This window comes from Zootermopsis nevadensis, unplaced genomic scaffold (genome assembly GCF_977971745.1).
Source record: "Zootermopsis nevadensis isolate Lab colony 2312 unplaced genomic scaffold, Znev_1.0 Znev_ptg000016l, whole genome shotgun sequence".
In the NCBI taxonomy this organism is placed as follows: Eukaryota; Metazoa; Arthropoda; class Insecta; order Blattodea; family Termopsidae; genus Zootermopsis; species Zootermopsis nevadensis.
In genome coordinates, this window is record NW_028259148.1 from 5,598,887 (window position 1) to 5,610,104 (window position 11,218).

An 11,218-nucleotide genomic window follows, 5' to 3' on the forward strand; every position below is an offset into this window, starting at 1 on the left:
GGGATTTGCAAACAGAAATATATGTCATTTTTGTCACAGAATGTAACACGCATTTCAAAAATAAGGGTCTGAAGAATAATTTCTACAAAGTCTGCTTAACTACAGGAGAAAATTATTTCAATGGGTGTGAGAATACTGAAGCATTAACCTTCTGAGCAGTCACTGTCATTGACATGAACTGAGCTTAGCTTTATTTTTATTGAAGCTGATGAACAACAGTTTGTCTGGAAAGCTGCAAATGCACATACAATATTTGTAACAGTCTGTTTCAAAACTTTAAGGCTGCAGTAGGGTCTTCACATCCATCATTTTCTGGAAAACATATCTTTGTATTTTATAAACTTCAAGGTTCATTCATTACCATGTTCTACCCTGTGCAAATCAAAATTAATATTCAATTAAAAATACAAAACAAGGTAAGAACTGAGAAACCTTTTGATGACTAGTTAATGGAATTGCCTGTCATACCACACTGAAGTTTAATAGGATGGAGGCATAAAACTTAGTAAAACTGTAGTTCTGCATGTCATCACTTTAATAGTAACGCAGTGTGAGGCGAGTTTTGTGACGCACTGAACTAAATAACTATGCACAGCAATAATTTTTTTTTGAATTAACATCCACTCAATCATCAGCATCATCCAGTTTCTCTTTGGCCAAAATATGTTAGTATCATACTTTCTTTTCTTCCAGCACTGAACATGTTATTCAAACCTTTCTCACTATTCTGTATGTTGCTGATTATAGACGACTTCAGTGACAGCTTTCCAAAATTAACACTCCACGAAAAAATATACAAGAAAATCCTTTGTTCAATGCCCTGCTCCAATTAACCACCACAATCAATCATTGACATTAAATTATGTCAGCCATTAGAATAAAATTGCTTTCATCTGTAATATTAAGTTACAAACAACAGATTTAAGTGTATAAAAAAGTAAAAATTTCAAGACATGGCTGCATGACAGAACTCAGGCTCTGGAACAAATGTGAACAGATCATAATTCCCTTTAGCACCAAAGACATTCCAATGAACAACGGGTATTCTGATTTCAACAGCCACAGCTAACTGTACTTCAACTGTAGACTAAAAAACAAGAACTTAAAATTACAGTTCCTGAAAAAATATTTTATTGTGTTACTATAATACACATATTTGTGGCACACAAAAACAAAACAGAAATGCACTGTGCATATTGTTGTATAATTTTCTCAGTGGCAAAAAAATGCATGACAGTGAAGACTGTTGTCATTTATTTTCAAGATAATACACTGATAATCATAAATTACAATTCCTAGGAATGAAAATTCCTTATTAAATAAGAATAAAGAAAATTAATCATGTTGAAATAACTGTATTGTTTTGTACTTACCTGTACAGACAATGAAGGCCTTGATTCTCATATACTGTAGGAATATAAATTTCTTTGAGGAATTACGTTACAAGAAGGGCAAACCACACGAGAATATCAGAGTCAAGGGATCTGTACATGCAGTATGTGCTACAGGAAACATAAATGAATACATTTAATCATACATTTTTTGCTGATCACTGATCAAAAAGCGTATATGATCTGGCAAGTATTGCAGTCAATACTACAGAATATGAATAAAGAAGAATAAATTAACACTGGTTGCTAACTGCAGTAGGCAGTTAAAACACACACTACGCACAACCCAGCAATAACAGTAGGAAAATTTAAACACAGTTATGCTGCATATTACCTTACACACTCCTTCAGCTGTAACTTAATCCATCTTAAAATGAGCCACCTTAAAATATGTGTTGCTTTAAATTGCTTTCCATATTTGTACTTAATTAATTCCAAACTTAAACATAATTAAGTTACTATGATACAGAACAGATTAAAACAGTATTAATATGTCCACATTATATCAGTTATTACCAACATTTGTCCAACAATATTTTGGATTAGCACACAAGCAAATAAACCAAAAAGATACACTCCAGGGAGTTTCAGAATACCAACACGTAATGGGTACTAACAATTCAGCAGAACTTCCACCTGTTTCCACATTCGTTGCACATGACAAAAGTTGTCATAGGTTCATCAGCACTCCTCGTCTGAACCTGTAACAATATTTTATGTTACCTATAGAAACAAAGTACAAGGGCGTAGCTAGATTCGAATGGCTCAGGATGGGGTCCAGTGGAGGGTAATTTATTGTCCAGCTCTTTAAAATTGGGTGTCTTACCCCTATTGGTCCATACTTCAAGGCAAGTGCCTCTACTTCCTTTTTTCAACCTTTCAATCTCCACACAAATTACAGTGTACACTATTTTGCATCTGCTTGGCCTAATACAACACACCCCCACTACACGCAGGTGTTACTTTCTTGAAAATCCCTGTGAAGTCTAGCAATGTTAAGGTCTAGACATCTTAGTGGTCAAAGATCATGACCAACAATGCATTCACCAAAGAACTACTGTTGTAAAGCAGCAATGTTTTTTCAACATTGCAGAGTTTCTCACCTGTCAACATTGTCTGACACCAGCCATGTTCCCAGTCAGAAACATTTCCTGTGTCCTAAACTTTAATTACCTTATTCAGAACATCCTCATCAGCTAAATGCTTCATAAAAGTAAAACAATTTTGATGCAAAGTAATGTGCAAGAATAAACATGCGTTCTGCTCGTAAATACGATCTGTCTGCATCTACGTAGCTTTCGCGTAACTGGTGTGAACGGTGATCCGAGTGCCACGCGAAAGTTGGGAGAGAGTATTTTACACTGGAGTGAACCTACTTCTGATTTTGTTTTAGTATTGTAGTATGTGATTATTGTTGGGCTACATTTTGCATGAGTACATCCTGTGTAACATTAATATGGGAATTCCTTGAAAAGGTGCGTATACAACCAACTTTTTACAAGTCAGCACCAGTTATTTTAAGAACCAACAAAACATGCCCCATAATTTCATTAATTATGTCAGCAATATCAGTACAGCTGTTACTACTTGCATGCAGAAATGAAATTAACTGTGAAGAGCAAAAAGTTCCTATAGGATACATTTCTACACAATCACTTGCCTGATTGTATGTGCAATTCCTTTTCTTACACTTTCCACACTTGAGCAAGTCTGTCTTCGTGCCCTGCACAGTAGCTAACTGGGCATCATTAATAGCTTCCTTCAAAAATTTATTTCGGAGACTTTTCATCTCATCACTTGCCATTTCCTGAAAATGTGCACAAACACAACAATTTACCATTCAATTACATGAGCAAATTGCCAGAAATAGTAAACAGCCTATCAAGGTGACACAAATGTCACCTGAATGAACTGCCACTACCATGTTCACATTCAGAAACTACTGTTTCATGTATGACATAAGTTTTCAGTTAAACAATTACAGTACCCTCCAAAAGCAATAAAGTAAGAATAATATTACATATTGACACATCAATGCCATGCCACCAATGACATAATAAATATGACAAAAACACTTGCATGTCAACGTACCAGTAACAACCCTCACCAAGTTTCACCCCATCAACTGCCTGACACTCACACAGCTAAAACTGATACTGATAACATGCTTTAGATCATGTTGCATTATCAAAATATCAGTGTTAAATTTATTTTATACCTCTGCTGTCAAAACAGCCAGTCTACTGGCAGGAATTACACCAACAAGGAAGTTCATCCTCAAACCAGGATTCTTTATATCCTTAAGGTTGGCAACTCTGCTGCGCACTCTGTTCTTGTAACGCATGTCAGTATTCCGAAACTCTTGATAAATGGCTTCTTCTAATTCTTCAGCGAGTTCTTCAGGTGATGCACAGCCTTCTGGGATCTCTGTAATAAAATTCTGTAGCAGCATACAAGATACATGTATTTTTATAAGCTGTATCCAAATTATGAGCCGGTGTAGCTCAGTCAGTATAGTGACTGGCTACAGACTGGGCAACCAGGGCTCGATCCCCGATGGGGGCAGAGGATTTTTCCTCTAGCCTCTGTGTCCAGACCGGCTCTGGGGCCCACCCAGCCCTCTATTCAATGGGTACCGGGGTCCTTTCCCAGGGGTAAAGCACGGCCGGGGCGTGATGCTGACCACTCACCCCCATCTAGTGCCAAGGTCAAGAATGTGTAGGAGCTATAACCCCTCTCCCCCAAGCATCTACATGGTGTATAGTGGGACAGCTTTACTTTTTTTGCATCCAAATTATATGGTCTCTAACTTCTATTACACGAATCTGTAGTGATATGGATAACACCACTGTATAATGTTTACTGTTATTTAACAAGCCTGCCATAAGATTACAGCACAACAAACATTAAAAAACCATTGATCCAAGAAGGAAGGTGTTTAAAACGCAAAATGTTCAAGAGTTCTTCATCTAACTGGTGACAGTAAAACTGTCTTGCTACACCTCACGGAGGTGCTTGGGGAGTGAGAACATACAACTCCCACTCACTGTTGACCTCAGCATCAGATGTGGGTTAATGGTCACCATTACACCCTGACCTCTCTTTGCTCCTGAGGAAAGGGCCTTGGTACCCATTGGATAGGAGACTGGGTGGGCCTCAGAGGCTACAGGGGAAAAAACCCTTTGCACTTGTAAAGGATTTAATCCTGGTTTAGCAGTCCATAGTGAGTCAATATACTGACTGTGCTAACCTGGTTCACTTAGTACCAACAATATTCACCAACCATGTCCTGAAGGATTAACGGAAGTGGAAAAGTACAAAGCAGAAGTTCACGGAATGATGAGAACTGTGCGTGAAGGAGACTTATAAACTGTGACTATGAAAGTGTTACTCTCATAGCCTGCCTTGATTCAAAGTTATGGATAGATGAATAACAACTAACATATAACACCAATCTGCATACCTGAGGGCTCTAAGTGCCCAATTCTGTGCGACAATCTAAAAATTAACAATGTTGCAGTCACAGGTATTTCTCACAGACACCTTTCCAACTGCATATAGTAAACTCTCCAGACCAGGAGACATGAAAAGGTTTCCATTTGTAATTTAATTATTTCCTGTAGTTAAATTAATCTTAATTGCAGTGTTCCATTTATATAATAAAGTATGATAATATGGGAAATACCTACTAGTGTTCATACCAGAATCTCCAATCTTATTGTCTTTCGGGTAATAACACCAACCATAAAATACGCTGATGGAAACAGACCACTTCTGAGACGTAGGTGAATATGGTAAGATAAAATTATGAAGGGGGAACAAAAGGAAAGGGAGTATGAGAGGGTGCAGCATGGATTCAACTGGCTCAGGATAGAATTCAATAGTACTCATATGCCATAATGAACCTTCAGGTTCCATAGAAAGCAGCTTCTCAAAAGAGACTCTGCTCCATGGAGTAAGTTAATCGTAAATCAGATTTACATTCACTGTTTTGATCAACAATTAACAGTGTACATAAAAAAGACAGTTTGGTGAATGTTCTTTATTTTCTTACAGAGTTAATTTTAAGTTTTGAATGTGAGTATGAATGTAAGTTAGAAATCTACCTCCATCTCCTCTTACTGCTGTAGAAAGAAGTTCACGACACTTCAGTCGAACAGCGTCTGTTGTATTTGAAGAGGCGGGTGGAAATGTTGTCGGCATTTTCTTTTCCTTTTCTTTGTCTTTTGTTTCTACATCTTTTGTCTTCTCTTCCTTTTCTTTAGACTTCTTTGAGCTGCCCGCTGTTTCCTTGCTGTTAGGTGTATTAGGGCCTTACAAGAAATGCAAATGAGAAAGGTACAGTAGACTCCTGATTATCTGGGGTCTATCTGGTTTAAACGAAAATTAAAAATTAATTTATGAAATCTGAAGTTAAAGTTAAAACATTTTAAAAGAAAGGAATAAATACAATGGCACTACTTAACTAATTAACATAAATATGAAGTTTATGACAATAGAATGTTACTACTGTTCACTGGAATGCAGTACATGCTAACTTATTAACACTGTTACAGCAATTTCTCAATACTGTAACTGTATGTACTGTTACATCTCATATAAAATCCTTTGATATTAGTAAATATTTAAAAATTGAAATGTATGTCTATAAACAAACTTTTGTATTTCTACATATAGATGTTTTGCTTAACCTCTTACAGAAACCCACATGAAAGACCAAAAATATGGAAGAATTATATTAAAGCAGATCTTAGGGAGATAATTTGTTAGGGCGGCAGGTTGATGGAATTGTATCAGAATCATGTCCAATGGCAAACTTTGGTATTAATGGTGTCAAAAAATCAGGTTATATATGGAATATAATGCCTACCTGAAAGGAACTTCTTCCAGTTTTTAATCAGTGTTTTTGAGAGGCTTATTACTTCATCATCTGAACTTGACTTCCGTAGAGCATTAACTGTCATACCAATTCTTGTTTTTGTGAGCACCTCCAAGTTAACAGGCAGTTTTTGTAGTACTTTCAATAACTCCAGAGCCTGTTCCTGCCCCTATATAAGAATAAAAAATAACATTAAAAAAATATATTTTGAAGGGTATTGAAATAATCCATTGACACCACAATTAGTACTTCCACTCTATACTGTAAAGGCAAGTATATCAAGGATGAGACGTGTTGGTAAGGTAAAGGCTGAACTGTCCTCGTGCTTCAGTTCCAAGCCAAAAAAGATGTATGGGAAATGGAAGTAAAACTCTATGCATTCATAATTTTGGCAACAGATGTTGGTTAGTGATCACTCCATGCACTGGCTGTTTTTTCCCAAGGTGGTAGCTCCACGACTGTTAAGTGAAAAAATCTACATTTGAGGAAAATAAATCACACACATTTAAACAAGTTTTTATACTTATCTAAAAAATGAACAATCTGTGACAGGTTAAGCTCATTTGGGTTAGGTAGTTAAGTAAAAATTCAGAATATCTACTCTCCCAACGCATACTAAACACATGTACTGTGACAAATAAAAGCATAAGCTGCGACTCAGAAGAATTGATTGCATGTACTGTAAAATAATAACTTGCTTTTCATAATGTATGTAATGGTGTTAGGTATTATGAATAAAACAAAATGTGCAAGCAGGCTGATACGTGCATGATAATCTAGCTCAAGCATATTCAGTAATTAAATTACACTAGCAAATTGTTCTTGAATGATTAACCTCACTTTACAGCAAGAACTCTGTACTCTGCATTCAGTTTTACCACAGTTCATCATAAGGATAAAAACTGTCATGGGGAGAAATAAAAAAAACATTTCAAATATTACCAGAGGCAATCCTCAGAGGTAGAAATTTTCCATTTAAAAATATGTATTATAACCTGTTTTGACAAACTATATATGTAGGAAAAGTCAATAATTTCAGTATTATTCAATTATTACTGGAGAAAAATTCGTGATGGTAGCAGTTCACAATACATGCACAGTAATGCACCTTAACACAAAGTATGATATACTGTGAACATTTTATAACAAAATATCTAAAAGTTTCTGTATGAAGGATAATTTATGGGCAGGTACAATATATTATACAATGTCAAGACAACTGTTCATTGCATTGTATTATGCTAAACAAGAGGGGATACTGTTTTCACATATGAAAATGAGACTTAAACATTTGGAGGGAACAGGAGCAGAAAGTGAATGTCTGACATAATGCACTTATTAACTAAATATGGACATCATTTGTTATAACACAAACCTTTCTGAAAAAAATCTTTAAACACACTTACATGTGGCTCAAACGCAATAATAAAATATACTGTCAATGCAACCTTGGGAAGTACTGAAAAGCCGCTTAGTAAAACATTCGCTTACGAACAATTTTTAAACATTGTCGCAACAGTTATAATGCAATAAATGTTTGGAAATTCTAATTCTATTACTACACAGACAGGTTGGATAGGGTAACAAAATTGGGCCTAATGCCTTGTGAAAATGTCATGCCTCCCTCATGAATTAATATAGAAGTAACTGAAACCCACAGTTCCATCTCCAGAAGACATTTTATTCAACTTCTTTTGAATCCTCATTACTTCCTCTTCGACACTCATGTTTAATTAGGGGTATTTCGATTTATGATACTATGCAAACAATATTTTTTGTTCTCCTAAAACAGCACAAATTTTACAACCCCAACTACAAGTATCTCGTCTTGCAGCACGGTACACAACCACGCAGCCTACTTCCACACACTACCGCGCTCTATCATCGATGAATTTAACCAGACAACAAAAGATCAAAGCCCGCGCGATGCACTGTACAGTGGTGGCAACTACAGATAACCAAATGCTAGATGTAGGTATTTAGGAGGGAGGAGTAAGATGGTAAAATCTGCTCGAGTGTTTTTAGTGTAACGAAAAGCAAGTTTTCCCATTTTCTGCCACAATCGGTGGCACTGACATTTACGATACACTGTATTTTGCGTCCAAAGGTACTACCAATACGGGGACTTGCCTTCTCTTTGGATATTCATGAGTACTTATAGAAATGCCAATGGCACCTCTTTTGGCTCTGGTCCATATTATATTGTCTGACACTTTTTGTCTTACAAATAAATAATGTAAATACAACTGTAACAAGGATATGTGCATAAATAGTATGTCTTATGTTCTGAAACAACAAGCCATTCAGCTCCATGGTCAACTTGCAAAAGAACACATCTTCTGGTTGCTTGGCAAGCATGGAAAGAATACTTTTGAAATTAGCAAGAGGGAGGGGGAAACTTCACACATTTGTTACAACTTGAGACTTGTTAATGAACATGAAAAACTACCCATGCTCACATGAACTCTGAAATGGGGTCCACATTCCATGTATGGACCTAAATTTAATTCTTAATGCCTTAGATTGAGAAAAACTCAACCTGCGCAAACAATGTATATATTACACGGAGCTACAGTGGGGTCAAAAAATTATGGAAACCTTAAACTTAAAATTGGGATTTCACTGTATTCATATTCCTTGGGTATTCTCATTAATATTGAGGCCAGAGATAGTTACTTTGTGTAGATAGTATTTCAGTATGAAAGACATGGTAGTACATATATTCATGGTCAGTCACTAGAATGAGCTGATAATGCAGAACATGAGCATCCTGTCTTATGTTTGAAGCTTCATCTCAGACCTGACACTTGGTTGGTCTGAGGGTAATAGTGACTGAAACATAACACCATCTAACACTTCAAGTCACTCAGAAGTTATAAAGTGCAAAAAGTACATAAAATGAATGTATCACAATGCATACATTGTATCAGTCTGTCAGTCTAACTAACTAACTAGATGGCTTACCGAACCCGAAGGTTCATCACCGAATTAACCAAAGCCCTCCACCGGACCCTGTCCTGGGCCAACAAAATCCAGTTTCCTTCAACTCCTATCTCCCATAGATCCCGCCTGAGATTATCCTCCCATCTACGTCTAGGTCTCCCCAGCGGTCTCTTCCCTTCAGGTTTCCCAACCAGTACCCGGTGCACACCTCTTGTCCCATCCATGCGCGCTACATGTCCCGCCCATCTCACTCTTCTCGACTTAATCACCCTCACAATACTGGGGGAGCAGTACAGATTTTTAAGCTCGTCATTGTGCAGTTTTCTCCACGCCCCATCGTCTTCCCTCTTAGGCCCAAATATCCTCCTCAACACCCGATTCTCAAACACCTGCAATCTGTGTTCCTCCCTCTGAGTGAGAGACCATGTTTCGCACCCATACAAAACAACAGGCAATATTATTGTTTTGTATACTTTAATTTTCAGGTTCTTAGAAATCAGACGGGAAGACAAAATATTTTGGACTGAGAAGTAGCAAGCATTTCCGGAATTTAGTCTCCTCCTAACTTCCTCACAAGTATCATTTTGATTTGTTATTGTTGTTCCCAAATATTTGAACTTTGTAACCCTTTCAAAGGATTTATTAGCCACCCTAAGATAATTTTGCCCGCCTGTCTTCTGATGACGAGATACTAACATGTACTTAGTTTTTTCTGAATTTACTTCCAGCCCCACTTGTCTACCAGCCTCTAGTAAAACTTCTGCGTTCCTCTTTATTGTATTTATATCGTCCCCCAATAAATTAACATCATCAGCATATGCCAATAGCTGATGTGTCCCATTCAATTGCAAACCCTCCTGCCTACCTTGGACCTTCCTGATGGCGTATTCTAGCGCAAAGTTAAAGAGCAAGGGAGACAAAGCATCTCCTTGTTTTAGACCGTTCTTGATGAGGAATGTCTCAGATACATATTTACCTACTCGAATTTTGCTGCAGGTTTCATTTAAGCACATTTTTATTAGACCCACTAGCTTCTTTGGTATACCAAATTCAATAAGAATATTATATAGCACTTCTCTCTTCACAGAGTCATAGGCTTTTTTGAAATCTATAAATAACTGATGTACAGTCCCACCGAACTCCCATTTTTTCTCTAGTATCTGACGAATGCAAAAGATCTGATCAATCGTTGATCTGTTTCGTCTGAACCCACACTGATGATCCCCAATAGTTTCATTCGCATATGGGGTTAATCTTGCCAAAAGAATGTTGGATAGAATTTTGTATGAGGTTGATAGCAGCGATATTCCTCGGTAATTACCACACTCAGTCTTGTCCCCCTTCTTATAAATAGGAATAATTATGGATTCCTTCCATTGATGTGGCATCTCTTCCTTATCCCAAATTAACTGAATAAGCTTATGGATCCTCATATGCAACCCTTTGCCACCTGCTTTAATTAATTCGGCCGGAATCTGATCAATTCCTGGAGATTTATAACTTTTCAACTTCCCAATGGCTAGTTCCACTTCATCTAAGCTAGGTTCTGGCACCAACAGTTCAGCTGTATGCATTTTAATCTGTCTAATATCACCAGTATTATGAACATTTAAGAGCTCGCTAAAGAAGTTTTTCCACCTATTCACAATTTTTATTGGATCTGCAAGCAAATTGCCACTATCATCCTTTACCAAATTGGTCTGGGGTTGATATCCTTTCTTAAAGTTATTAATGCCTCTGTACAGGTCTCTGATGTTTTTTTCCTTATTATTTGTCTCAAGTTCAGCAATTTTGCCCTTCAGGTATTCCCTTTTCTTAGTCCTAAAGGTTCTATTAGCCTCACGTCTCACGTTACATAGATTATCCGCATTTGTTTTGTTTGGGTTCTGCAACCATTGAAATTTTGTTTGCTTCCTTCGATCTATTAATTTTGAACATTCTTCATCAAACCACGGTTTATTTTGCTTTCTCCTGTAGTATCCTAGTTTCTCTTTTGCTGAAATTT

At 36.9% G+C, this 11,218-nt stretch overlaps 1 protein-coding gene across 2 annotated transcripts; it reads right to left on the minus strand.

Annotated features, from left to right (window-relative positions):
• Positions 1-1,108: 1,108 nt before the first annotated feature.
• Positions 1,109-8,159, minus strand: TfIIS (RNA polymerase II elongation factor). Of its 2 annotated transcripts, none has more exons than XM_022072997.2 (6): positions 7,929-8,159; positions 6,262-6,439; positions 5,498-5,704; positions 3,610-3,818; positions 3,052-3,198; positions 1,109-2,092 (listed from the first exon to the last, which is right to left on the minus strand). In XM_022072997.2, exons 1-6 carry the CDS (start codon positions 7,995-7,997, stop codon positions 2,012-2,014), a joined length of 891 nt encoding a protein of 296 aa, XP_021928689.1. In that variant the 5' UTR covers positions 7,998-8,159; the 3' UTR covers positions 1,109-2,011. The 2 variants fall into 2 exon arrangements, with proteins under 2 accessions (XP_021928689.1, XP_087205607.1); XM_087349481.1 differs by lacking the exon at positions 7,929-8,159 and adding an exon at positions 7,677-7,892.
• Between the last annotated feature and the right edge of the window lie 3,059 nt (positions 8,160-11,218).